This window comes from Maylandia zebra, linkage group LG16, assembly GCF_041146795.1.
Source record: "Maylandia zebra isolate NMK-2024a linkage group LG16, Mzebra_GT3a, whole genome shotgun sequence".
Taxonomy (NCBI): Eukaryota; Metazoa; Chordata; class Actinopteri; order Cichliformes; family Cichlidae; genus Maylandia; species Maylandia zebra.
In genome coordinates, this window is record NC_135182.1 from 14,577,573 (window position 1) to 14,603,863 (window position 26,291).

Sequence of the window (26,291 nt, forward strand, 5' to 3'; positions counted from 1 at the left end):
TCCTCCACACTAAGTACCCTCCCCTCCCAGTGTTGCTCCAGTAACTTCTTGGTGAGCTCTCCTAAAAGACTTACTGTAAACAGGATTAGAGAGCATTAAAAAATCCTCCTCTCTCTCAAGTGCCATCTGCCTATCTACCTGAGCCAGGAGCTGTCCTCTCAGCACCATGGGAAACACCTCTCCCCGGGCACAGAGGAAAGCGCGAGCCCACAGTGTGACTGTGTCAGCAAATGGTTTGTGATTGGGCTTCTCTTATTCTTTGGGGTCTTCTTTGGAGAATTCTGAAATATGCAAACTCGTACTCAGTTTGTCCTACTGCTGTTGCGTGACTTGAGACGAAACACGTATCTCCTTGATCCTTTCCCAAGGCCACGGATCTAAGCACAATCACGGATTTAACATGAGCATCCTCTCGTGGAAATGTGTTTTCTACCCTGCTGTGTTTGGTTTAATGGTCATATTTCTGGACCTAAAGACAGGTACGTGGCATTAGTTGACTTAAAAATCAAGCGTTCACTACTTACCTAAATGCACACACAAACTCTATATTTTAAACTTTGTTGTTGTTGTGCACCCCAGATGCAATGATGGAAGGTTCCTCTATGGGATACCTTGATCTGCCTTATACTCAGGAGCCTGTGGTGTTTCCACGCATCACTCACATATCTGAGGTGAAGCCATCGCGTGAGAGCCACGCGGTTATCTCTCGACAGAAAAGGAACATCCTTTTTCCAAGTGGAGTCAAACTGTGCGCGCAAGAGACCGCCGAGCAAGTCATTGCAAACCATCTGAGCTACTTTCATCTCAGAGGTAAGACCCAGTGTGAATCGGTGTTAAAAATGAATATTGTAAATGGAGTTTCATTGTCACTGTCACACCAAGGTGTGAAGATGGCACCAAAAAGAACAAACAAACTGATTTTGAGAGATTGCCCCCTCTGTATCTTCCCCTTTGCGTGTCTACAGTGTGAAAAGATTTAATTCTCCAGTGGACGAGAGAGTTAACCTTTGCTGTGTTTACGCAATAAGATCCATCAGACTCAATTAGACTTCATTAGATTTGTATCAAAACAGATTGCTCCACTTATTGGGCTCATTTACTGAAATAACATTACACCACACACACTGGTAGCATCTACACAACATCAGGTCTCCATTAAAAGAAGCCGTTGTTACCTACACTGCATCTTACCAGCCCTGCCGACGAGTTCTGGTGTGCTTTTAAAGGATTATTGCACAATTTAGCACTGCATTATATATTTTTATATTATCTACCAATAACCCACAATGCAATTTGACAGCCAAGTTGCATATTAGTAGGTAATGCTGCTTTAAAGTACTTCGCTTGGAATAGTTCATGAAATTAGCAATTCACGCAGACAAAAAATACAAATATTACACAAACAACAAAAAAAAAAAGATTTTTTCTAAAAAGCCAAAAGTTACAGTAAAAACAGACATTTAGCTCTTTCTTATATGTGTGCATGGGCAGGTTTGTTATGCAAGTTAGATATGGATTTAGAAGTGATCACTGCAGCCTTGTGGACACTGTTAATTAGAGAAGAAGATTGGAGCATATGTCTGTGCACTGATTTTGGATCAGCGCCCAGTATGAGAGTTATATCACGACATCAACGTGGAAATGGATAGATTTATGATTTAGCTTGGGCCCCCAGAAACTCTAACTAATGATATCAAGATTGTAAATGAGTCAAACTCATAAAATATGATCTTATTTCTCAGCTAATGAACGTGTGTCGTGGTTTCCTTGTCAAACAAGCATACATTTAAGTTAGGGTTCAAGTTTCACCCCAATAAAAATAACTTGGAAAACATTACTATGAAAGAAAGTTCTCCAGATAAATTTTTTAAGAGGGTGCTGTCTTTCTCTGGTCTAACCAGTGTGCCAGGAGACCATATGGGAGGCATTTAAGATCTTCTGGGACCGCCTCCCAGAGCAAGAAGAGTACCAAAGCTGGATGAGTCGATGTCAGGAGGGCATAGTCTCTGCACGGGATATTGGCAGCTACTTTAGTACGTCAGAGGAGCATCAGACTCTGGCTAAAAAGGTAACTAAATAACAATAAAATGATATGCGATTAGTACAAAACATGATTTTCTCTGGAGCTGGCTCATGAAACTGTTTTCCACTTCCAGAGAATGTCGCTGCCCAGTTTGAAGAGGTAAAAGAAACTCTCTGCTTTGTTTTCCCCAAAGTGACCTTTTAATGATGCGTTCATGATCTCATTATTAAGTCTGTGTTTTGTAAATGTGTCACTTTTACCACTATCTGTAGTGAGCCCACCAGGTCCTGGCAACATATGTGCAGGTAAGGTTGTCAAAGCTCTTCAACCTTACCTGTTCATATTCCCACTCATCACTTATCAAACATGATTTTTCACATTTATTTGTTTTGGCTTCTTTTTTTTTTTTTTTCATTTATGTGTCATAGATTTAGGTATGTGTCTTTATGCTCACTGTCTGTTTGAGTTCTCTCTTTAAATGATAATATTAACAGGGGTCCAAGCAAAGAAGCTGTTGAGATACAACCGTACCTGTTATAATTCTCATCGTTTTTTATTATTCATGTCATGTGGAAACATGAAGTTTGACTCAGACTCTGAAACTCCAGTTTGTCTTTGCAGTGTTCTGTAAAATGGCTTGGCCTGAGGTCAGCTGTCTTCCATCATTTTATTTTTTCTTACTCCAGCTACAGCTTTGCTGTCTGATGTTTAAAGAATATGAGATTTTTATTAAAAAAACCCATTTTGTTTCACCATGTTCATAAAAACATTTTTTTTGACGCTTTAAACAGAAACCACTAAACCAGCCGTCCTAAAACTGACTCAGGATTATCTTGGGAATTAAAAAAAAAAAAAAAATCGTTGACGTATCTGCTGAAGGCTTTGAGAAATCAACCTGAAATTACTGAACGTGGAACATGTTTACCTTTTCTTGGTTAGTGAGTTTGAGTTGGTACAAAATTTGGTTTTGAAAGTTAGGACCTCGTAATACATGCATCTCCCCTAGTCCTCAATCAAATGTTAGCAACATGCACATGATTTGGATATCACATGTTTCCCATCGTGCCCAGAAATGCCAAACAATGTGTCTGCAGTAACATTCACAGTTGTATAAACAGCATCGATTTCACCAAATGTTTGAAGGTATTTGGTAAACACATGAATCACATGTTTTTTCCCCCCAGATTAATATAATTATTATCTTTTACAGCTCATTTGAACAGCACACTTAAAAAATATTTTTTTTACCCCCCAATAAACACAAAGTCAAATTCATGTGAAATATATAAAATCAAAGGTTTATTTATTCAGATGCTCTAAATTTATGCAAATCCAGTACATTTCATTTGACAAGATTCCATAAATTTAACATTTTACTCTGTACTTCTGTAACAAAATTGCATACAAAATATACAAGTAATTAAATTAGTTGAAAGGAAGTTAAGAAATAATTTTTTTATTTATTTTTTTAGTGTAGTGATTATATATCGATATGGTTGAGTCCTGTTAGCCAATGGTGCAACAGTTTATCTAATTTAAATAAACAATTACAAATAGCTTGACTGCTTCTGACTTGCTTGGATCTCAGTCTTTGCCTCTTTTTTAAAATCTTTTTTAACAAACTAAATTAATAGACAAAAATCTAACCTTCAATAATTTTCAGACACTGGGAAACTGGATTTGCTTCCATTAACTTCTTATTCCGACCCTACATGCAGTGTGCATAAGCCATTAATAGTTGTGCTTATTGCCTTTTTATTATATCATAATTGTGTAACGTTGTATCGGCGTCGCTAACATGATCCTCCTGTGTTTCACAGCACTCCAACACCAGACATACCAGAATCCGTTGAAGCTCCTGAGCTAGGTCAGTGTTTTACCTGATTATACTGGCATCTGTAGCAAAAATCCCCCTTTTATTTAACCACCCTGATATAGATTTGCTGTTTTTGTGTCTGGCCCGTGTCTAGTGTGCAGTTTTGTGTTTTGGAGTGTGCATCCTTAAGTGCTCGGTATGTGAACTTGGCTTTAGGTCAGCTGACCCTTAGATTTAGCAAGAAGTCAGGGTAAGGACAGTCTAATCCATATAACTATCACTAATCATGGCACTTGCCAAACGTTTAAGCTGACATCCACCTCAAATAAACCGACAATCCCTTTTTCTTTTGCATATGAACTTAACCACCTAGAAGACACAGCTGAAAACAAGGAGGAGGATTCCCCTGCCATTTCACCAGGAGTAGAGGAGAGTCCTGTGAGTGTAAACACAGATTGCTTGCAGACTGGGATTGATCATTTGCCCTTAACTAAAGTGCGTCTTTATCTCTTTCTCACTACTCAGCTTTACAATGATATAACCGTACAACCGCCTACTCCTGCTCCGCTGGAGCAGGTTGTGGAGCTAAGCATCCTCTTGTCAGGAGAAATGTACAACGAGAGCCTTGCTGATCCGGCCAGCCTCCAGTACCAAACACTCAGCAGACAGCTCGCTGAAAAGGTTTGCCTCTAGCTCTGGCTCCTCATGTCTGTTTCCCTTTATATCTCCCATCTGAGCCTTGGCGCTGGCCTGGACTCTCTATATCTACTGGTTTATGGTCTGTGATTGAAGCACTGTTAGTTTTAATAACTCGCACTTTAGCAGTAGTTAAACTCAAACTGTTAGGCAAGGGCTCAAAACACACTGACTTTATGATACACAGTTGGTTAGGGTGAAATAATAATGTGCTGAAAATCCAGCTTCATGACTCATGTCTTGGGAATACATAAACTTCCGCACATGCACGCCGCTGCACAGGTATCCAGTGGTTTTACAGGTACTTGGAAGATTCAGTAAACATGTCTACAGGCCTTTTCCCTGGCAGCGGATGCACAAAACCTTGCAAATGAAAACATTAAACAGACAATTTGGTGCATTTTTTTGTGCACACACGTGTATGTGTTTTGCATTTGATGAATGCTTTCAGTATTTTTTTTTCTTTTGATTTCTGAGCTGCTTTTATTCTCTGCGGGGATTTCCTGGACAGCTAACATCTGCACACACCTTGACATACTGTAGTCTATAGCAAGAAACGTCATGCATACAAGCAAGTTTGCATGCCTTGAAGAGATAAAGAAGAAAAGTGGAGTGGAGGGTAAGATAGGGACTGATGGTAAATGAGTGTAAAGAAAGAGGAAGTGGAGGAGAAGTCAGCAGACGAAAGACCCTGGAGACCTGTACGCATACTTCTTCATCTCTGGAAGATTTAATAAACTGGGTCAGTGAGTCTGCAGGACGACACGACTATATCTATTTCTTTTTTCATGTTAGTGTGGTGAAGCAAGGCCTTGAAAACCACTACAAGCTGTTTTCTATGAGCAGTTTGTCTTTTAAGGAAAATAATCCGGGGACGACATTTCGAGTACTTTGAACGAAACAAGTCCTTTTGGAACAATAAATGAGATTTATTTTGGCAAGCAAGTTCATTGTAAACCACTCAAAATAAGAAACAAATTAACTGCGGTTTCCACTCTGATGCCTGGTCAACTTTGTCTTTGCAGATAGAAGACGCTCTGGAGGGGCTTCCTGGATTTAAAAGTGTGTCTGTAACTGACTTCAGGTCAGCTTCTCTCCAATGATTATGGCTGTCAGAACAAATGGCCTTTTAAAGCCGCCTCTTTTTGTAATACTTGTATCGTGATTTGAGCTCTCGGCAGAAGTTTAACAGATCTCGCTTGTTTCACACAGGCCGCAAGATGACGCAGAGGGGTGAGTCATCAGTAGTTGCTCTGGTACTTCGACCTTGAATAGCTCTCCCCATCCTGTGTTGTGTTTAAGCCCACAGATCCCTATCAACCTTAACTAGAGCTGTGTATGTGTGTGACCCCAGCTTCATCTCACACTGTGTTTACCTGTGAGCGTGGGCACGTGTTAAGCTGTGTCACTAGTTGCCTGTGTTAATGGACTTAACGCAGTCACTCACCTGTTAAGTGGGATCAGGGTGGATCGAACCAAGTGAGCAGGTGCTCCTGTATAGAGACGATAATCTGAGCTTTACCTGGAAGGATGGAAATGAGTGGAGTTATCGGCAAAAATAACCTGTTTGTGTGGTGAAATGGAGAAAAATAAGGGAATTACAAAAGGCAAGTGAATGGACAACAAACAGAATGCAGGGTCAAACAATCTGCTTGTACGTTCCCTCATGGGGATTTAGATGAGAGGTCTCATGCTTATGTGGGACTGGTACAAAAGCTTCAGCCAGCACCATGTTAGTTTAGCTTAACAAAAATTGGAAACAGAGGGAAATGGCTATTTGGAAAGCTAAACTGAACTGGTTTGTTTGAGCTGAACAAAAGCAGAAGGGGATAAATGACAGTTTAAGAATTTAGTTTGCAATATGCTGTGCTGGATCGTTGACTGGAACGAGGAACTTCCAGGAATCGTTAAATCCAGCAGCGCCTAGAAGCTTTGATATAACTTTTCATAAAATGCAACTTTGTTAGACATTTTTATTGTGTGTGCAGAATAAACACATTGGCTATTATGCACTGATTATTGAGCTTTAGGTGTGCTGGTATTTTATCGTTGGACATATAAACCCAATTCCACAACATTTATGATGCTGTGTAAAGGGTTGGGACACAAAAATCCATAAATCCATATTTAAGTCATGGCAGAACACAGGAGACATATCAAATACTTAAAGTGAGGCTATTTCATGACAAATATTAAATAATTTTGAATTTGATGGAATAATACCACCAAAAGATAAAAAGACTGGCAGTGCACAAGGGACAAGGCCAAAAATCTGTATTGGAAGCTCCTGGTCTTCAGGCCCTTAAATGCCACTGCATGAAAATAGCCCATTTCTTTCATGGAAATTAATGCAAGAGCTCGGGAACGTTTCCAGAACATTTCCTCAGCACCATCCACAAATGCAGGTTAAAGCTCTGCCATCCACAAAAGAAGCCATACGTGGACATGATCTCAGTTCACAGGCATTTTAAAGATTGTTTACACAGCGGTGAATTTGTGTTTATGAAATCCGCAAATCATTGCATTCTGTTTTTAATTTACATTTTACGCAGCGCCAAAACATTTTTTGCAAAGGGGTTGTATAAAAACAGTCTTCCCTGCTGTTTACAGCTAAGCTACGCTAACTGGTCAGGGCTTCATATTTAACAGTAAGATTTGAGAGTAATGTGTTTCTCACAACCTCTGGAAAACAAGAGAAAACAACACATGTCGTCTGTTTGAAGTATTCATTTATTATTCAATGTATGAATCTGTGTAGAAAATTGTAAATACAAAAGGCCTGATAAATGTTGTAGGGTACAAAGTTTGTTGTTGAGGTGCAATGAAATCAACGTTTATATACCTTGTATGTTTGCTCACATTCAATACCTGAATAAACATAGTTATAATAGTTAGAAGCAGTCATTAGTTTTTTTGGTAACTGTACTCTGAATATTATTTATTCATGAAATTATGGCTATACATTAAATAGGTGAGTAAGAAATGAATTTATTGCTGTAATCAACCTTGCATGTAACTTCTAACTCCAACTTACAAGGCACAGCAGGAGCAGAGCGCTGCCTGACTGCCCTTTTGTGAACTGGATCTCCTTCTAAATGGGGCTGACTTTGGGTCAGCACATGCTCAGCTGTCTGCCAGTAACCCAACAAACTAGGTCAGCATGGACATGGAGGGCTCCCAGTAGTCAAATGAAGCCTGATAGATGGCTTTTTCCAGGCTCTGGAATCTCTTGTGAGGTTTCCATGTTTATTATCATGATATTGATCATTCTGCTGACTCGGCTCCTTTAGCGCTATACAGTCACACTCCTGCGTTCCAAGCAAGAATAAATCACACGATTCATCAGTCATATGTTAGCGTTCTACAATTTTTAAAAAAAGGTTTATCATTAAATCAAGCTAATGCCTGAACAATTTTCTTCCTCTTTCCCTCTAATACCTTTAGTGTAATTGTGTGCAAAGGATAAATGTAAACTATTGAATGGGATAATAATATACTGGTCATGAAAATGCATGAGAAACCCTCTCTGCTTATTTTAAATTAAATATTTAAACTCGCTGCTGTAGTGGAGCGGTAATGGGAGCTTTAAAGGAGAGAGATTAGAGGTGGGGATTATCAATAACGTAATATATTTATAGTGAAGAATTCAATCATAATTAGCATAACATAAGTACAATATGAGAGTGCAGTTGCCCAAAATATAGGAAAATTATATTAAAATTGTCCCTAGGCTTAACCTGGATCACTATATGAACTTGATATAATATAACAACAGCATACTTGTGTCAGCAGGTTTGGTGGTTTGGTGGTGGACTATGCCGTCACAGTGGTGGTGAATGGAGCAGGAGTGACCGCTGAACAACTGAACTACCTGACCCTACAGTCGAACCAAGTGGAGAACTCCTATCGGGAGTTCAAGGAGCACCCCACTGTGGTCCTCACCATCAGTGAGGACAACAAAATTTTCATTGAAGACCTAGATGACAAAAAGCTGGAGAGTGGTAAGATGATGTGCATTACTGCCAGTCTTCTTAAAGATATTCCCTAAACTGATACGCTCATATTTCCACTATACTGCAGAGATTTATTTTGCCAGCATGGCAGTGGAGTCACTGGGAATGCACTGGAAAAGGTGGTGCGTGCATCGCAGGGCAAACCTACATGTGTCATGTCAAATAGAGACGCTGTTGACATTGCACTGATATTAAAACACACCGTTCGTCACTTGAGAAAACATTCCAGGCTTTTAATAGTCTCATCTGTTTTTTATTTGACTCTCTTTCTGTCAAATGGACAGAGACAAGTTTCAGTCCCACAACTGGGCCATTTTTAATGGACAAATAACAGTCATCAGTTATAGGAACTGTGTATTTATTCAGTGTGTCAGTTAAATCCTCGTCATTAAATGGTCAGCAAAGGAGAACTCAGCAGAAAGGATGTTTGAAATCTGAGCTTTAGATTTTTAGGCTTTACTGTAATCCTTTCTTTTTTTGGGCATACATATTTTGGATTTCACAGTGAACTCTTAAAAATTGACTTCACCTACTTAGCATTGCTCTCCTTTAAAGATGGTCAGACTGGAAGCAGGCATATTCAAAGCAAAGATATGGTTTATTTTATTCCCTATGTTTTTTTGAAGTGTCGATATGTGATAATAACATTGCCCACAGTGCACCATGATGCTGAAAATACAATAAGAGAATACAAACATACAGTCATTGTTAATCAGTGCGTTTGCAATAATGTCATTGCTGTTTTGTTCTCCACATGGACTGTTTACCTGCTTTCCTCTAAAGTTTATCATAGATATTGATCAATAGCATTCACACTACTTTACGTATCCCCCCAAATCCTGTCCCTTGCCTACAGATTCTACATATTTATGCAGATGTCTGAGTTTTGAGAGACTGAAGCGGGGATTATTTTAACCTTGTGAGTCTGTGAATGTGTTATCCATGCAAGATATGCTCCTGGAGACACCTTCTGTGGCAAGAACTATCTCAAAGACTGTTTGAGTACTTTTGCAATTTTTTATGTTGTCTGTAGACTTTGCCAAGATGTGACAACAGCGCAAAACTGGGTCACAAACTTTGGTTGGTCCAACTGAAACTATAAGCCAGTCCTGTGAGACTACAGTGGGATATAAAAACTGCATATACAGAATCACAGGTCAGGTTTGATTAAAAACAAAAGAAAACAAAACAATACATACTGTATTTCAATAATAGGCTGTTTGAATCCCTTGTGTCTGTCTTTAATGTCTCTTTCCAATCCATGAGTACATATACAACTACAGTCCGTCTTGCAAAGGAGTTGATCCAGCTGTGCAGCCAGCTTTGTGGTAGTTTCTGCTGCAGTAAGTGTTTTGAGCTGTTCATTTTCCCCAAATGATCTCAACATAGAGATGCAAACAGACTCACAAAGTGAAAACAAAGTTGCAGATGGTAATATTGCAGTAACTACTACTGAGTAGTCAACATGTCTAAATGTTGGCGACACTGCAATGGAGAAATCTTTGTCTTTAGCCAAACAGACGTTGCCTCACCTGTGACCTCATCCCATTCACCCAATCACAGACACCTTTACACAATGATTTTTTTTTTTTTTAAATATGCCACCTAAAAACTCAGGCAGTCAATATCCTACCTACCTTTTACTTTGGTCATTTAATTATACGTTAACATATAATTAAAGAAATCTCCTGTGAGATTTCTTCAGCCTTGTGTTTTTAAAGACTGCAGGTCATTAGTTTACTGCAAAGGCAAGCACTTTTAAAGATGGATGCCCTCTCATTTCCATATTAGTTATAGGCTGTGACATCTAAAATGATGGCTAAACATTCTCATATGGCTGACACATGTGGCTTGGGGACTTAAAGACACAGCTTTGGCTTTGTTTTTTTTTTGCCTTGGTGGTGATGCAATAATAGCCTTGGACCACAGTGGCTGATATTTATTCCAGATTTTAGCACTGATTTGTAGATATTTACCCCTGGAGGTGACGCCGTCAAAAAGCAGGCAGTCTGTGCTGAAACACTAACAGTTAACAGAATTTTGAATACGCCGGCAGGCAGAAATATTTAGGCTATTTGGCACGTTTGTGTGTTGTATGTCAGTTTTTGTTAATGTTTGTTTCTTCTGTGGTTCCACAGTGTCTGAGATTCCTCACTCTATCAACACTGAAGACGGAGCCATGGTGAGTAACAAGTTACCTCCACAGCTATCATGAAAACAATCTCTCTCCAGGCGATCCAGCTGCTTGGAATTTGTACATCGCTTTTGTTAAAAGACACCGTGGTGAAGACCCGTAACTGCCTTGAGATGTTATCCAGACTACACCAGCGCAGGTAGGGGATGAGCTCACTAGCAAGGATGAAGTGAAGCTTTGAGGATTAGTTTGGTTCTTGCTGTAATAATCCACTGCTATTCTTGGGCAGAGACTGCAGTGCACCACAGCGCCATGAGTCAACAGAGACTGCACTTGAGAATTTATCTAGACAAGCAATACCATCTAAAGTATGTCTCTGTTCGTGCTCTCTTGTGTTTGAGTGTGCTTTTAATGATAATCACAGTTCGGTTTGCTTTGGTCACATTTTCAGCATAGCCTGATAATTTGACACATGGTATGAGGTTGGAGAGTTTCTACCCTGATTTGAAGTTGGAACGGTTTACATAAAGATTTCATTTGGTTGTTATGAGAAATATGAATCTTATGATAAGCCATCAAACTAAATAGATACAATAGCAAAAGTAGTATAGTAGAAATTCTTTAACTATAAAAAGGAATTAGGGAATTAGCTTAATGCACTACAAAAACACAAGGTCCATGAGCAAAACTAAGACTTGGACCACTAAGACTTAATGTGAAAGCACAGGAACAAGAACATATAATTATATATCTATATGAAATATAGATTGATACAGTTATTGAAATAAAAACTCTGCAGTTATTCAGAAAGACTTGGGTGGTTTAGCAGCAGTTAATAGAAAGAGTACACACACACACACGCACTCAAAAACTCACAAAAACTGTATGCAATTCTCTAAAAAAAAATATTAATGATAGCTGTATGTGTGACTATGTCTGTGCACATTTTCATTGAGATATGCCAACCTATAAGGAGGTGATAGGACACATAGATGTACATACATATATATATATATATATATATATATATATATATATATATATATATATATATATATATATATATATATATATATATATATATATATATATACGGTACAATCATTATTGTAAGGTAGCTCAAGTTTCAGCTGTGCAGTCTTCAATCATCACACACTTCACCAAAGTAACGTGATTTAACCAGGCACCAACATTTCCTCTTGGTTAACAAGTATATGCAACACAAAGACACATTCATTAGAATACATATTGAAAGCTCCAACTATCCACTTTCTTCCTGTTACTCAATTCAGAGTTGCAAGAGGGCTTGAGCTTGTCTTACCTGTCACAGCACAGGCTGTCAATCTGTTGCAGGGCTAATGACAGAATCACAGAATGACAGACGGCCACTTACTTTTGCGTTCACACCTAAGGTTGGTTTACAATCACCATGTAACCTAAGCCAGAGTACCTGGAGAGAACCCACACAGACACAGAGAAAACCCACATAGAAAAGCCCCAGAATGGATTCAAACCCAGGACTTTCTTGATGTGAGGCAACAGTGTTAAACACCGCAACACCATCAACTAACTCTCAACTAACTTTGTTCAGTCTTTAATTACACACACAGTGTTTACCTCAACACTAGATGTGGTTCTAATAAAAGATGATTAAGCAGTATTTCACAACAAAGCTTGGTTAACATACCAGCAGTGTCCTTAAAGTTGGCATTAAGCAATCACTCCATTCTCCGCCATGGCTCACACATAATCCTCCTGATGTGTCTGGCTTTGCATTAAGTCAGGCATTTACTATAATTAACTTTCATGATATATCTAGGTGTCTTCCTGTTGAAAGGGAGTTTTTCCTTCCCACTGTCACCAAAGTAAAAAGGGTGTTTGGGGATAAGATTAAAAATCTCTGCCTCTGGTGACTGGCCAATCAGAGCTCCTGTTTGTGATGCAGATCAGTGCTGTTGATAAGCCGCCAGAGGTCCTGACGCTGGAAGAGGACATCAAAAGTGAATCTTCAGAAACCAACACAGTGGCAACAATAGAAAATAATGTTATTGTTCTAGAGGAGAGTGAAGTTGCATCTCCTGCTCTTGATCTGACCTTCCGTATACCTGAAGCTGCCGGTAAGTGTTATTTGGGCAATTTTACATATGATGCTTTATTTTTCCACATAGCATTCCAGCTATACAAGACTACCTTTTTCATTAGTTCTTATATCATAATATCATAAGATATCATATGTCAGATATCTTCTATAATAGAGAGTGAGTTTCTTCTTATCTTTGTTTTTTCAGGGATTGAGAAGGAGGGTTTGTTGCTGGAGGATACTGTGCAGATTTTCTCTGTAGAACCTCCTCCACCTGAAGACCTTCCAGCTGAACTGCCAGGAAGCGTCACACTGCCTGAACCCCCAGTAGAAATTGAAGCCTCTGGTTCAGTCCCAGATGTTTTGGAGGGGCTAATTGAACCATCTACAATCACTCCAGAAGAGGAGGAAATGTCCCTTGGGGAAACTGCTTCAGAGGAAGAGGTGAAAACAGAAGAAATCACCATAAATGCAGATGTTACATCTGGAGCTGAGGAAGAGACATTTGGACCTACAGCTGTACCTATGGAAGAGGAGAATCCAGATGATGTTGTTGAGATTATAGAGGAACTTGAAATCTTTACTGTCATAACTGAAACCAAGGAAGAAAAGGGTTTACCTGCCCAAATACCAATTCCAGATGCTGTAGATATAACTAGTGAAGCATCACAGCCAGAGCCAACGAAGATGAGTCTTCTTCCTGTTGGCGATAACTCCATTGAGGGGACATCAGAAGAGTCTAACCCTGCAGATATTCCACCTGATAATGAGGAGGCTAACACCCTAAGACCAGAAAATTCAGCCATTAATGTGCTGTCGGCCAGCCCCGAGGAACCTGTATTTGAAGAGAATGGCTTGGAAGAATCAGTAGAAAATCAGGATCACGAAAGAAATGAAGAGGCTCTGTCTGAAGCTCCAGTTGTAGTAGAAGAGCCTCCAGAAACTCCAGAGATCTCTAGAGAAGATCTTACAGATGATGAAATCTTACTGGTTAACAAAGATGTTCCTGAACCACCAGTGACAGATTCTCTGGGCCCTGCCCAACCAACTGCTCTGTCTCCAGAGAGGGAGTCACCCTTTACCCGTATCTCTTATGTAAACCCTGATTTTGATGATGAGCCTGACACAGACATGCCTTTACTGGTGGAGGTAAAGCAATAGAATCAAACAAGATTTGTTTTGAACAAAAAATGTATGCTGTCTGCATCTGATAATCAAATCATTTTACTTTCTTATCGCCTAGATCCAGACTACTGATGATGGCTTGGACGATACCACCACTGGAGACCATGGTTATAATGTGGTTCAGTATGGTTATGGTTTGATTAACCACACAGAGGAGGGCAGCACCGGATTCCCAATAGGTGTGGGCCACGGCACAGACCAGGCTAGTATTGCCATGCCTGTAAACCCTGGACGAGCACTAATGGTTTTCTTTAGTCTGAGGGTGACCAACATGATCTTCTCAGAGGATCTCTTTAACAAGAGTTCCCCAGAGTACAAAGCTCTGGAGCAACGCTTCCTCGAGCTGGTAAATGCCTGCGTCTTGCAGTATTTGTTATTTTCATTATTCACAATCCTGTGTAAAATCCTTTTGCTTGTAACATCAAACTGCACATTTTTCAACTGTTCCCTAGCTTGTGCCCTACCTACAATCCAACCTCAGTCACTTTGAGAACCTGGAGATCTTGAACTTCCGAAATGGGAGCATTGTAGTCAACAGCCGGATGAAATTCGGGAAGCCTGTGGCTCGTGGCGTCACAACAACTGTCTACTTAATCTTGGAGGACTTTTGTAACACAGCCTACCAGACCATGAACCTGGCCATTGACAAGTATTCACTGGATGTTGAATCAGGTATGCTCTCACTGACAACCAGTGCTGTCATAAGGACAGCACTTCTTCTTGAGATCCCTGTCAAAGGTCTCCAAAAGAAATCACTATTTCTGTTCTTGTTGCCAAGAACCACTGTTCTATGAGAAAGTCTCACCTGTCACCAGCTATCTTTAGCTACTTCCTTGCATGTATTTGGGGATCTAAATTAGCCTTTTTAAATGCTTTCATGCTAGCATTGTATAACAAACTCATGAAAAGAAGGCAATTGGCTTATTTCCATAAATTTTAAACACTTACTTCATTGTCACCTTAGAATATTGCTTTGCAAAGTATTCTAAGGTATTCTAAGGCAAAGTATAGCACAGTGCGCAAAAGCCTACAAAACCTTGCCAACCCCTTTTTCCCCTTGCTGAGTTTGCTTCTGCTGAAGGTTTCTTCCTGTTTAAAATTAGCTCTCCGTAAATAAAACTGAATTGAATTGAACTGAATTGAATTATTGTGACTTGTGGCAGAGCTGAGCGTCACAAACAGATAAGCTGGAATGAGATAATCAGGCTTCCTTGGACTGCAGCCATGCTGACACATATCATTATCTACTGTTCACTCTGACCAACCGGTTAGTGTGAGTAGAATGACATATCCCGGTATAGTAACTAACTCCAGGGTTCAGCTGGATTACATAAGCCAACTAGTACGTGTCCGTTTGTTGTTAGCTATTTCAATTTGTAGTTCATTTGTAGTCTGAGTTCTCTTGACCATGCACATTTGAGAAGGTTATTTTATTTTACAGGTGACCAGGCCGATCCCTGTAAGTTCCAGGCGTGTAACGAGTACGCTGAGTGTAAAGTGAACAAGTGGTCTGGGGAGGCAGAGTGCGTCTGCAATGCTGGGTATTTCAGCGTGGATGGCTTGCCCTGTCAGAGCATCTGTGAGCTGCAGACTGACTTTTGTCTCAATGACGGCAAATGCGACGTCATCCCTGGCCAGGGAGCCATCTGCAGGTGGGTGACAGGCGGGGATTAGGGGAAGTGATCTGAGATTGTGTGCTGGATAGTGTGTCTGAGTTTGCAGATTTGTGAGGCTAGTACTCCATCACATAAACAGATTTTCAAGTGCTAGCTGGGTCTCCCCATAAATCTAGCTGGCCTTGCAAATTATAAATAAGTAAATAAAATGAAGATTATGTTTTATAGCTTTGTTGGGTACAAAATATAATTAGACCAGCCCAGATTTATTTTCTGACCTTACCCTCTCCCATACTCCGCTTCAGCTTCTCTTTTGTTTATTCCATCTGCTCATCTGACGACTTTGTGACTCAGAGCCTTTCGTTGCCCTGCCCCATGACTTTGGTGTGCACTTCCACCATAAATTCTCTTTCTATTATTAAATCATGGGTCAAAACCCATCTGTTCAGAAATGCATACCATTCATTGTAACATAGTCTTAGTCAATTGTTACTTTGATCACTGTTGTGTATATGTCTTTAATTTGCTGTACTAATGTAATTTGTCCTTGAGGGTTTTTAAAGGTGCCTAAAAATAAAATGTATTAGATTTTAGCAAATCTGCAAAGGCTCAAAACTTTGCCAGTTAATATTCAGTTATCTACACCAGAAGACATTTATTTTTGTTGCCCTGTACATACTTGAAAACAGTAACGCTAAGATGTGATTAACATGGTGATTAATTTTCTCTGCTCCAGGATAAAAGATTTCAGTTTAATGTGATATGGTCCAAACCCTTTCTTAAATTTTATACTGCCTTAGATGCTTTTACATATTTTCCAAGACATTCCTGATGATCACAGGTTTTGTTTTGTGTGACTAAAGATCTGTGCATATACATCTATATCCAAACGTGCAAATTTGTATGTGGTGTGTAAGTTGTGCACAAGATGACGTGCCAAGAACAATCCAACATCAGTGACAGAAATATGTCCAGTGGCTATGTTCACGATTTTGTATGTGGTGTGCTCAACTTGAGTGATTATGAACAAACAAGGACGGGCCTTTGTTCCAAGATGAGTGCTTAACATTTGTTTCACACCCACTACCACATCGTAAAACACACAGGCAGCTCCAGATGCTGTTGGATCGTTGTTTACCTCACACCGTCCAACAAAAGTGTTGTGGTGCTCCAAACGAGTGGTGTGAATTGTTGATTCTTTATTCCAAAAGTATTAATGATTTAATGACTTGTTGTCGTCAGTGATGACTTTTTAAAGATTTTTGTTATTCAGTGAAAGAAAGAGACGTTACAACATGACGCATGACGTGTATGTATGAATCATGATGTGGGATGCAGCATTTTCATCTTCTGCTGTTTCCAATGCTTCTCGTCTTTTTCGTTTTTTGAACACTGGAAAAAAATGTTATCGCGGTTTTGAAAAATTTCCAACGTCATCCCCAGGTGTCGCGTCGGGGAGAACTGGTGGTACAGAGGAGAACATTGCGAGGAGTACGTGTCCGAGCCGCTGGTTGTTGGCATAGCGATTGCCTCTGTAGCTGGCTTCCTCTTGGTGGCCTCTGGAGTCATCTTCTTCCTGGCCAGGACTTTACGGGATCAGTATGACAAGGATGAGTCAGAGGACCCCATACGGTAAGGAGTGCACGTCAAATGCTGTTAGTACCCAAAGAGTCATTTCAACACCACAGAGCACATGGGGATGGTTTAATAATGAAAGAATTTGGATTTCTGTTGCAGTTAAGAGTTTACAGGATATTTGTAATGTTGTTTGACTTTAGTAATTATGACTGTGCTTTTAATCTCGCTGCCTCTCTGTAAAGCTGTTGGATTTAGATTTCTACAGTGGGCAAACCATTCAGAAGGCTCAAGGGCATGTTCACGACTGAGAAACCAGCTTTTCAGTGCACTCCACACCTGAGTATCAATATAATGCATATTTCACAGAACTTCAGTTTTTCATTTACAGATTCATCCACTGAAGCCACATTTAACAGTTTAAATAGTTTCAGTTAAGATTTGGAGCTGTATTTAATGCGTATGGTGCATGCTACAGTGGAAAATGTTAACGCCTGGTCAATCGTATTTGATACCTGAGTTTTGTGTGATACCAATTAAAAATCATATATGCAAATCATTATTTATTTATTCAAAAAAATTGCCAGAAATTTTTTTTCTGACAATTATTTCATGGTTCAGTCTTTAAATGGATATTAAATTTGATTAAAATAGGAAAATTAACACTAAATCCTTTTGTCAGTCAGTCTTAAATGGAAAGAAACCATACTTTATGGTTTGATAGTGAAGAGAAATACTTAAATTTAGTCTGTTTGATGACCAACCCTCTTCCATGCAATCAGCGTGGTTATTTTCTTGAGGGGACAGACTAAGTTGAGAAATCCCAGGCCAGTCGCCACAGTCAAAGTTTCCACTGTACCATCTCTTTATCCTTCTAAACTTACAGCGGTACAGCCATCGTCTCCTGCTGCCTGGATGTTTGGAGTGTCCTGCTTTGCTCCTTTCCTGAATTCCTCTGACACACACACACACACACACACACACACACACACACACACACACACACACACACACACACACACACACACACACACACACACACACACACACACACACACACACAAAGATCTGTCTGGCATGGATCCCGGACCTGTCTGTGGAGAATGACTGTGCTGACCTCAGCCAATTAACTGATCAGATATGGTGCTGATCTATTGCTGAAAAGCCTTAAACACATAACACATTAGGCTTTCTACTAGTCTGGAATCTGACTTTCTGGCACAAGCAGGCTGGCTTATCTAAGCCTAATAAAGGCTATTCCACAATAACATCTTATTTACTGAGACCTACAGTGTTACGGAGGATGTAAATCATTGTGTAGCTGATGAATAAAAATGTGTGTGTGTGTGTGTGTGTTAATAATGCGTGGCCTCAAGATAACTAGTCTGTTGTTTACTGGCCACACTATGTGAACTCTATAATGCTATTATTACGCATGAAGCATGGATAAATTAGTTTTAATTCCATTATATTTTGATTTTGAGAGGCTTTATTGTTGAATTCATTTTACCCTATCACATGTCAAGGCAGTCGCTTGAATTTGGCACACACTGGATCCTATACAGAGCAATCAGAACACCCTCATTAGAGAGTGTGTGCTAGTTCAGCGAGCGAGGAGTAGACAAGGTTCATTTCTCCTTTGTAAAACTGCAGCATATTGCATGCAATATTTTCATATCTGGTCCACATCTGTTTTTGTCATTATTTAAAGCTTCTGCTAAACAACATTTGTCAAATTCATCCATGCCTTATGTGTTATAATAGCCCTATGGAGCTTGGCTGCTATAGTGAGTCAACAACAGACTGCATTTCTCATAGCCACTCATCAATAAGTGCTACAACTTCTTATTCCCATGTACTACTTTCTAATGGGCACAAGTTATTGATGAAACGTACAATAACATTTTTCATGGCCACGGAGCTCTTTTCCTGACTTCTTCCTCCTGGATGTGTGACTCTGTTTCCCACCCTTTCTCTACCATGCGACTGACTTCACTGTTTGTGTCATTTTGCAGGCGAGCAGAGAGTCTCCCATCTTTAGAGAGGGCGACCAAGTACAACCCCATGTATGAGAGTGAAGCGACCACAGGCTACAGTCACTACTACCGCCGCTACCCTGAAGCTCCCGTGTACAGCAGTGCCAGCGCTGAGGCCTCCACTGACTTCAGCAGCGAGGAGATACGACACATCTATGAGAACAGCGAACTGACTAGGGAGGTTCGTGAGAGAACTACAGTCCAGTGGTTGAATTAGAAGAGAGGGTTGTCTTTTCTTTACCTCATTATTTCTTTTAACTCTTGGATTAGTAAGCAGAAGTAATTCCCAAGTCACCCTGTCTACTCTGTACACATAAAACACCAGGCTTAAGTTTATACAACACTCAGAAGACTGTTTGGCTCGAATTTTGTGAGAAAATTGCTGTTGCTGTTTGGGCCAAAAAACAAAAAAAGAGTGCAGTGCAGCTGGGAATTTTGAGGAAGTTACACACCAAGAGCAATACATATTAATTACACGTTTTACCTGTCTATGATGAAAAATAATTAATATCAGGTTTTTATTGCCATCTGCCTTTTGTTGACTTAAAATTCTTTGTGGCTTTTTTCTGATGTCATGTTTTCACTAAGCTGCAGCCTGTTGAGTTTACTGTTTATCTGCCTGTGATGTAATGTTCCTTCTGGACATATATCCTGTTTTTCTGTAGGAAATCCAAGACAGGATACGCATCATTGAGCTCTACGCTAAGGACCGGCAGTTTGCAGACTTTGTACGGCAGCACCAAGCGTAAGCGGCTCACTTGTTATCCTCTTTTTGGACTATGAGCAGATAAAGAAACGGGCCAAACAAACCAGGCTGTGAGGAGAAGGGGAAGCGAGTTTGAGATACAGGAGGCCAACAGGACACATTTATCATTCCTAAATTGTCACCAGCCAGACCTGGAACTGATACAGTGAGGTTGAAACCATTACAAGATGCAGACATGTATTCCACTGCCAGCTTGCCTGGCGATAGCAGTTTCCCCGTGGTACTGATTGTTTTTAAGCCGTATCTGGTAATAGATCACCTCCAAACCAAGCTGAGTGAAATTGTAGTTCCATGTTGAATGTAATAAAGTAACTTATCAACCTCAGAAGTATCTAATGATATTATCTAATGTTACAGCATGGTGGCTCAGTGATTAGCACTGTTTTCTCACAGCAAAGGAGTCCTGGATTTGAACCCAAGCTGGGCACTTCTGTGTGGAGTGTGTGTGCTCTCTCCCATGTAATCCTGCCCATCCAAGCCCAAGACTTTCCCAAAAATAAGAGTTTCACTTCTTGCATAAATAAAGGTTAATATATGCTTTTTCTATGCCTCTGCATGTACTACAGTGTCCTGGATACCCAGAGAGAGAGCTCCTCTACACAGATATGAAGCCGTCCTGTGAACAGTGAGGTATTTTGCCTTAATCTGAACGCTTGTTCTTTTTTAGATTAGATTAGATAGAACTTTATTAATCCCTCGGGTGGGTTCCTCTGGGAAATTCGATTTCCAAAAAAGCACAGCACCGACAGAAGTTACAGAGTTACAGAATATTATATATATAAATACACACACACACACACACACACACACACACACACACACACACACACACACACACACACACACACACACATATAAATACAGAGACAATATAAATAAAATATACGAAGGGGATAAATAGAATAAATAGGAATAAAAAATAAAAATACAAGTGAATTGCACATTTCAAGTATTGAGTCTATTGCACTGTTGACTATTTACAAAAGTATTGCACAAAAGGTATTGCACAGTGAGGTGAAGAGGCACTACAGCTTAGTTGTTCCCCCCTCCTTTGTCCTCCTGTTTCCCCTCCCTCTCCCCTCCAGAGAGGAGTTAAACAGTTTGATGGCGTGTGGGACAAAGGAGTTTTTAAGTCTGTTAGTTCTTGTCTTTGGGAGAAGCAACCTGTCACTGAACAGACTCTTCTGGTTGTTAATGGCTGTGTGCAGAGGATGCCTGGCATTGTCCATAATGTCCAGCAGTTTCTTTAATGTCCTTTTCTCTGCCACTGTCACCAGAGTGTCCAGCTTCATGCCGACCACAGAGCTAGCCCTCCTGATCAGTTTCTCCAGCCTGGATGAGTCCTTCTTTGCTGTGCTGCTCCCCCAGCACACCACAGCATAGAAAAGTACTCCAGCAACCACCGACTGGTAAAACATTCTCAGGAGCTTCCTCCATGCGACAAAGTTCCTCACCAGACTTCTGTACTCCTCTTCCTGATCATCCCAGATACACCCCATGATGGCTGTGTCGTCTGCAAACTTCTGAATATGGCATAATTCAGAGTTGTAGCAGAAGTCAGAGGTGTACAGGGTGAAGAGAAGAGGGGACAGCACAGTTCCCTGTGGTGCTCCTGTGCTGCTGACCACTGTGTCAGACGTGATGTCCTTCAGCCTGACGTACTGTGGTCTGTCGGTGAGGTAGTCGGAGATCCAAGCGACCAGGCAGGGGTCCACCTCCATCCTGTTCAGTTTTTCCTGAAGCATACAGGGCCGGATGGTATTAAAGGCACTGGAAAAGTCCAGAAACAGGATCCTGACCGTGCCTTTTCCCCCATCCAGGTGTGAGTGGGCTCTGTGTAGGAGGTACAGGATGGCATCCTCCACTCCGACACCCGCCTTGTATGCAAACTGTAGTGGGTCCTGGGCATGTTGTACCTGTGGTCGGAGGAGGTTGAGGAAGAGCCGCTCTAGAGTCTTCATAAGATGTGACGTCAGTGCCACCGGTCGGAAGTCATTCAGCTCATTGGGCCGGTTCTTTTTGGGGACCGGGACGATGCAGGATGTCTTCCATAGGGCGGGCACTCTCCCCAGTCGCAGACTGAGGTTGAAGACTCGTTGTAGCGGCTCCCCAAGTTCAGCAGCACACGCCTTTAGCATCCTAGGACACACCTTGTCTGGGCCTGCTGCCTTTCTGGGGCGAAGCTTCCTCAGTTGTCTCCTGACCTGATCCACTGTGACACTGGGAGATGTTTGGGAGGAGGGGAGGGGGGGAGATGTCTTGCTGCTGAGAGAGGGATTGGAGGAGGGGGGTGTCATGGTGTCAGGAAGGGGGGGAAGCGAGGGAGGTAGGAGAGTGGGGATTGGACTCTGTAGTGAAGGTGAGGGTGAGGGTGGGGGGGTTGTGGGCTGGTCAAACCTGTTGAAGAAGTTGTTGAGTTCGTTTGCCTTCTCCACAGTCCCCCCCACTGTGCTTTTCTTGGTGTTGTGGCCTGTGATGGTTTTCACACCATTCCAGACCTCCCTCATATTGTTCCTCTCCAACTTCTGCTCCACCTTCCTCCTGTAGGTGTCCTTTGCTTCCCTCAGGCAGCGTTTCACCTCCCGCTGTGCTGCTTTCATCTCCTCCTTCACTTTGCTCCTGAAAGCAAACAATACTCCTTTTAACAATACTCCTCGATATAGTTCTTAAGAATGGTGATCAAGTAAGAAAAGAAATGTAATTTCTCATACATTTAAGAACAGCACCAGTTAATTCTTAACTTATTGTAATTTATCTTTTTCAGTAAAGAAAATTTAGATAACGAGAATTCAGGAAGCTGATTATTATCTATTTTGTACATAAGAGCAGGAAAACAAAAGATAAAAAAGATAAAGGGCAAGTAAATGACAAGGGGGGTTTAATACTCCAAACGAATTGATTGATTACCAGAGCAGATTGCCTAGGTTGGTGTAAACCGCACCGTAGATGGGAAGAAACTGAGCGTGCAGTAGATAAAGTACAGTAGATAATGATAAATGACGTCATACTTTTCCATTTTGCTTTTCCATTTTCAATGACCCATGGGTTACTGGCTCTCTGCAGATGTGGAAGAAATTAAAATCACTCAGGATTTAAATGATTTTCAACAACTTGTTCAGCATTTTTTAATGTATGCTTTTTATATTCTTTTTAAATTAGTGCAGACTAAAACAAAATGTAAAACATCGGACTGTTTTCTTTGTTTTTATGAGTGGTTGAGTACAGCACTATTACTAGTATAGGAGCAGTTAAGTGGCTGCTGGATTCAGCTTCATATGGTGAAATAAGATCGATATCAGTCTTTTCATCTGTCCCCAAAAACCAAATTTACATATTTCCAACAATTCCAAACTATTAAAGCCTGGCTCACCAGTGCACTCACAGCATATTGCACATGAATCACAGAGAAATAAGACATTTCCTAAAACTTAATGTTAAATTCATTTTGCTGAATCAAGAGCATGTGCTCAATCATTAGAGATAATACATTCAAAGGCAAAATATAGTAACTATATAGTTTTGAGTGTGTACCATACTGTATATTTTGTTTTGTTTGTAACTTTCATACTGACACTCCTCTCACCCTTCACAGAAACGCACCTGTGTTTCTCAACGTCAAGCTCCCCGTCAAGACTGTCATCTTTTCTTTGCCACAATTCTCAGAGCCTGGATTGCACTGCTTAAACTGGACTGTCTCACAGCATACGCCTCTCCACAAAAAGTCTGCGTCCGTCTCTGCCTGTGCGAGGGCAGAGGTGCTGATGCTTCTTCCTCCGCCCTCAGTGCCTTCTCTTGACAGGGTGAGCTTGTTGTGACATCAGGGGATGCGTCTGCTGCTTATTCATCGGACATTTCCCTGCAAGGAAAAGTAGACCGCATCCTGTTACTTGAAATTTTGACAGATGAACTGCATCAAGTAGTATTTTTATTTAGTATGGGCTCTTTTCATCATGCCTACCTGTCCATTCTTAAAAGGGAAGAACATAAATACATGTGAATATGTATGTATTGTATGTATATAGCTAAACTGATGTCTGGTAGGGAAGATTTTTCTCTTTACAGTAGGGATTCTCAGAGAGATACTGAGAAAGCAACTTTTTTAGTAAATGGTGCTATTTTAATATTAAATGCTCTTTGAAATGTAGGTCTGCAATGATTCGCTTTTACAATTTAAAAGCAACACCAATAAACCAATTATGTATATTTGGATATTATCCTACATTAAAAGGATAGTTCAGCATTTTCAGATGTACGCTTCTCAGTTTCTGACAGAGTCTGTCAGGTTGGCTTTAACATATTAACTCAAGACGAGCGTGTTTTTATGTAGATTTTTTTTAGTTTTATTTGGGAAATTTACTTGTCAAAGTGAAACCAGAAAGCTGGCAGTGGAATTCTGATCAGTAATTCCTGAAAAAAAGCTAAAAGGCCACAACTACAACTATGTGTAAAGAGAACAGTATTAATCTTTGAATTCATTTGTCTTCAGTCCAATTGCGACAGGTGAAATAGCTGAAAAATAGCCACACAGTCTGCCTTCACAAGCATTTGTGAAAGAATGGGTCTTTGTAATGAGTTCTCTGATTTTGAGGATATGATGCCACCGTACAACAAATCACTTCATAAAATTTCTTCCCACTACAATCAACTGAAATTGGTGTAACAAAAACTCCAAACCTCCTCTGTTGTTAACATCAGCACCGTAACTGTGCGCCAAGAGCTTCGTGTCATAGGTCTCATTGGCTGAGCAGGTCGTCCAGATGTAATGTGTAGGTGGGCAAGTACTTTTCTACATATAGTGTTATATAAATATTGAAGATTTGTTACATCTTTATAGCCGTCTGTACAAAAATATGCTTCACTATGTGCGTCAAAGAACAAAAACATAAAAAGAGGGTTTTCGCCACTTGAAAAACTTTATATGTGGATTTGCCTTTAGCGGTGCTCCAGACAGAGCCAGGCAATAAAGTTTCTGCTTATATTCAGTTTTTGTACGTTTGGATGTGCAGATATCGAAGAGGTATTCATCTTCCTCTAAACATACTCCAGGAACAATGCATGTGACAAAATCAAACTATTCCTTTAAGGTGGCCAAAAGCAGCGAACTTGTTAAGTGTTAGACTGTTTCTGTTTCTCTTCATAAATGACAAACTTTGGTGTTTGTTTATAGTGTATGACAAAGCAGACAAGAGTGAAAAAAATGCTGGTGAGGGAAGAAAGGCAGAGAGCATGAACCTTCTACAGCTCAGAAATAAGTGAAAACACGTTTCAGTGGAAAAATGCTCCAAGGCAAGCGGCCCAGGGATTTGACCAAATGATGTGCTTTCAGATGTAAAATGCAATGCAAACTGGAAGAACAGGAAAAACTAGGATGAGCGAACTGATAAACAACATATGCTCTTTGGAAAGATGACCTCAAGCTATGTCTTCTGCTGAGAGAAGCTGTACGGTTACCAGCGATTTTTAAAAAAAGTGATCTGTCCTTTGTCTGCTTATCTGGCCACGATACTCTTCTTTAATCTGAAACCTTCTGACAGACTAAACCCAGTGCTTTCTTTGGCATTCCCATCCATTCCTCCCTGGATTTGTTGGACTTGACCCTTTTGGTCCTTTTAGAGGACCCTAATAGCTACAACCCAGTTAGTTTTTATCGTCATCCAGTTTATCCGCTGATTCTGTTATAGGAGGCCACAATATTATAATGTTGGATATAAATAATGTCCTAGCTTCTTGTTTACATAGCACATATCCCATCCTTTGGTCTTCTGTTAGAGCTCTACACAAGTGAGAAAAACAACACTGGTGGAACGGACTCTTATGATATTGTCATGCCTTTTGCAACTTATTTTCAATTTGTATATGTATGCTTTTTTTTGTCTGCATACAGTTTTTACCACCACCATTTATAACATCCGCTACCTGGACAAACAAGCCAATCATCACATACAGTGTCCTGCCATTAAAATAGCAGTTGTCCTGTAGGATGTAAATTGTGTGTGTTTGCAGTGTTTCAACATTTTCTTTTTATACTGATGACACCATGTTAACAGTGTTATCATGCTGTGCAGCTGTGTAAAGGACTAATAAGGTGTAACAAGTACAAAAATAAAATATTTTATTATAAAATGAAGAATCCACTCCTGTGTGAAGAATCACGAAGCACATTTACGTTAAAATTTTACTTTCCATTTACCACCATGGTACTGGACATTATTTACACACTGTCTGCAAATTACGATGTCATGCTGGCAACTGCTAAGCATAAACCTAGCAGCAAATATTACATTTCAGTCAGCAGGAATCTTGTTAAAAGAACATTGCTATTTATATTCATCAGCCACATTGTTAGGTACA

The 26,291-nt window shown here is 40.3% G+C and overlaps 1 protein-coding gene across 1 annotated transcript; it reads left to right on the forward strand.

Annotated features, from left to right (window-relative positions):
* Positions 1-151: 151 nt before the first annotated feature.
* impg2a (interphotoreceptor matrix proteoglycan 2a) lies at positions 152-26,040 on the forward strand. The gene is made up of 23 exons (XM_004551226.3): positions 152-233; positions 369-479; positions 580-810; positions 1,902-2,068; positions 2,157-2,182; positions 2,296-2,328; positions 3,844-3,890; positions 4,213-4,277; positions 4,365-4,520; positions 5,561-5,619; positions 5,748-5,768; positions 8,328-8,536; positions 10,687-10,730; positions 12,628-12,799; positions 12,971-13,911; positions 14,006-14,293; positions 14,400-14,619; positions 15,389-15,599; positions 17,007-17,195; positions 19,154-19,355; positions 19,840-19,919; positions 20,507-20,570; positions 23,533-26,040. The coding sequence occupies exons 1-22, from the start codon at positions 167-169 to the stop codon at positions 20,547-20,549; spliced, it is 3,582 nt and encodes a 1,193-aa protein (XP_004551283.2). The 5' UTR covers positions 152-166; the 3' UTR covers positions 20,550-20,570; positions 23,533-26,040.
* The last annotated feature ends 251 nt before the right edge of the window (positions 26,041-26,291 follow it).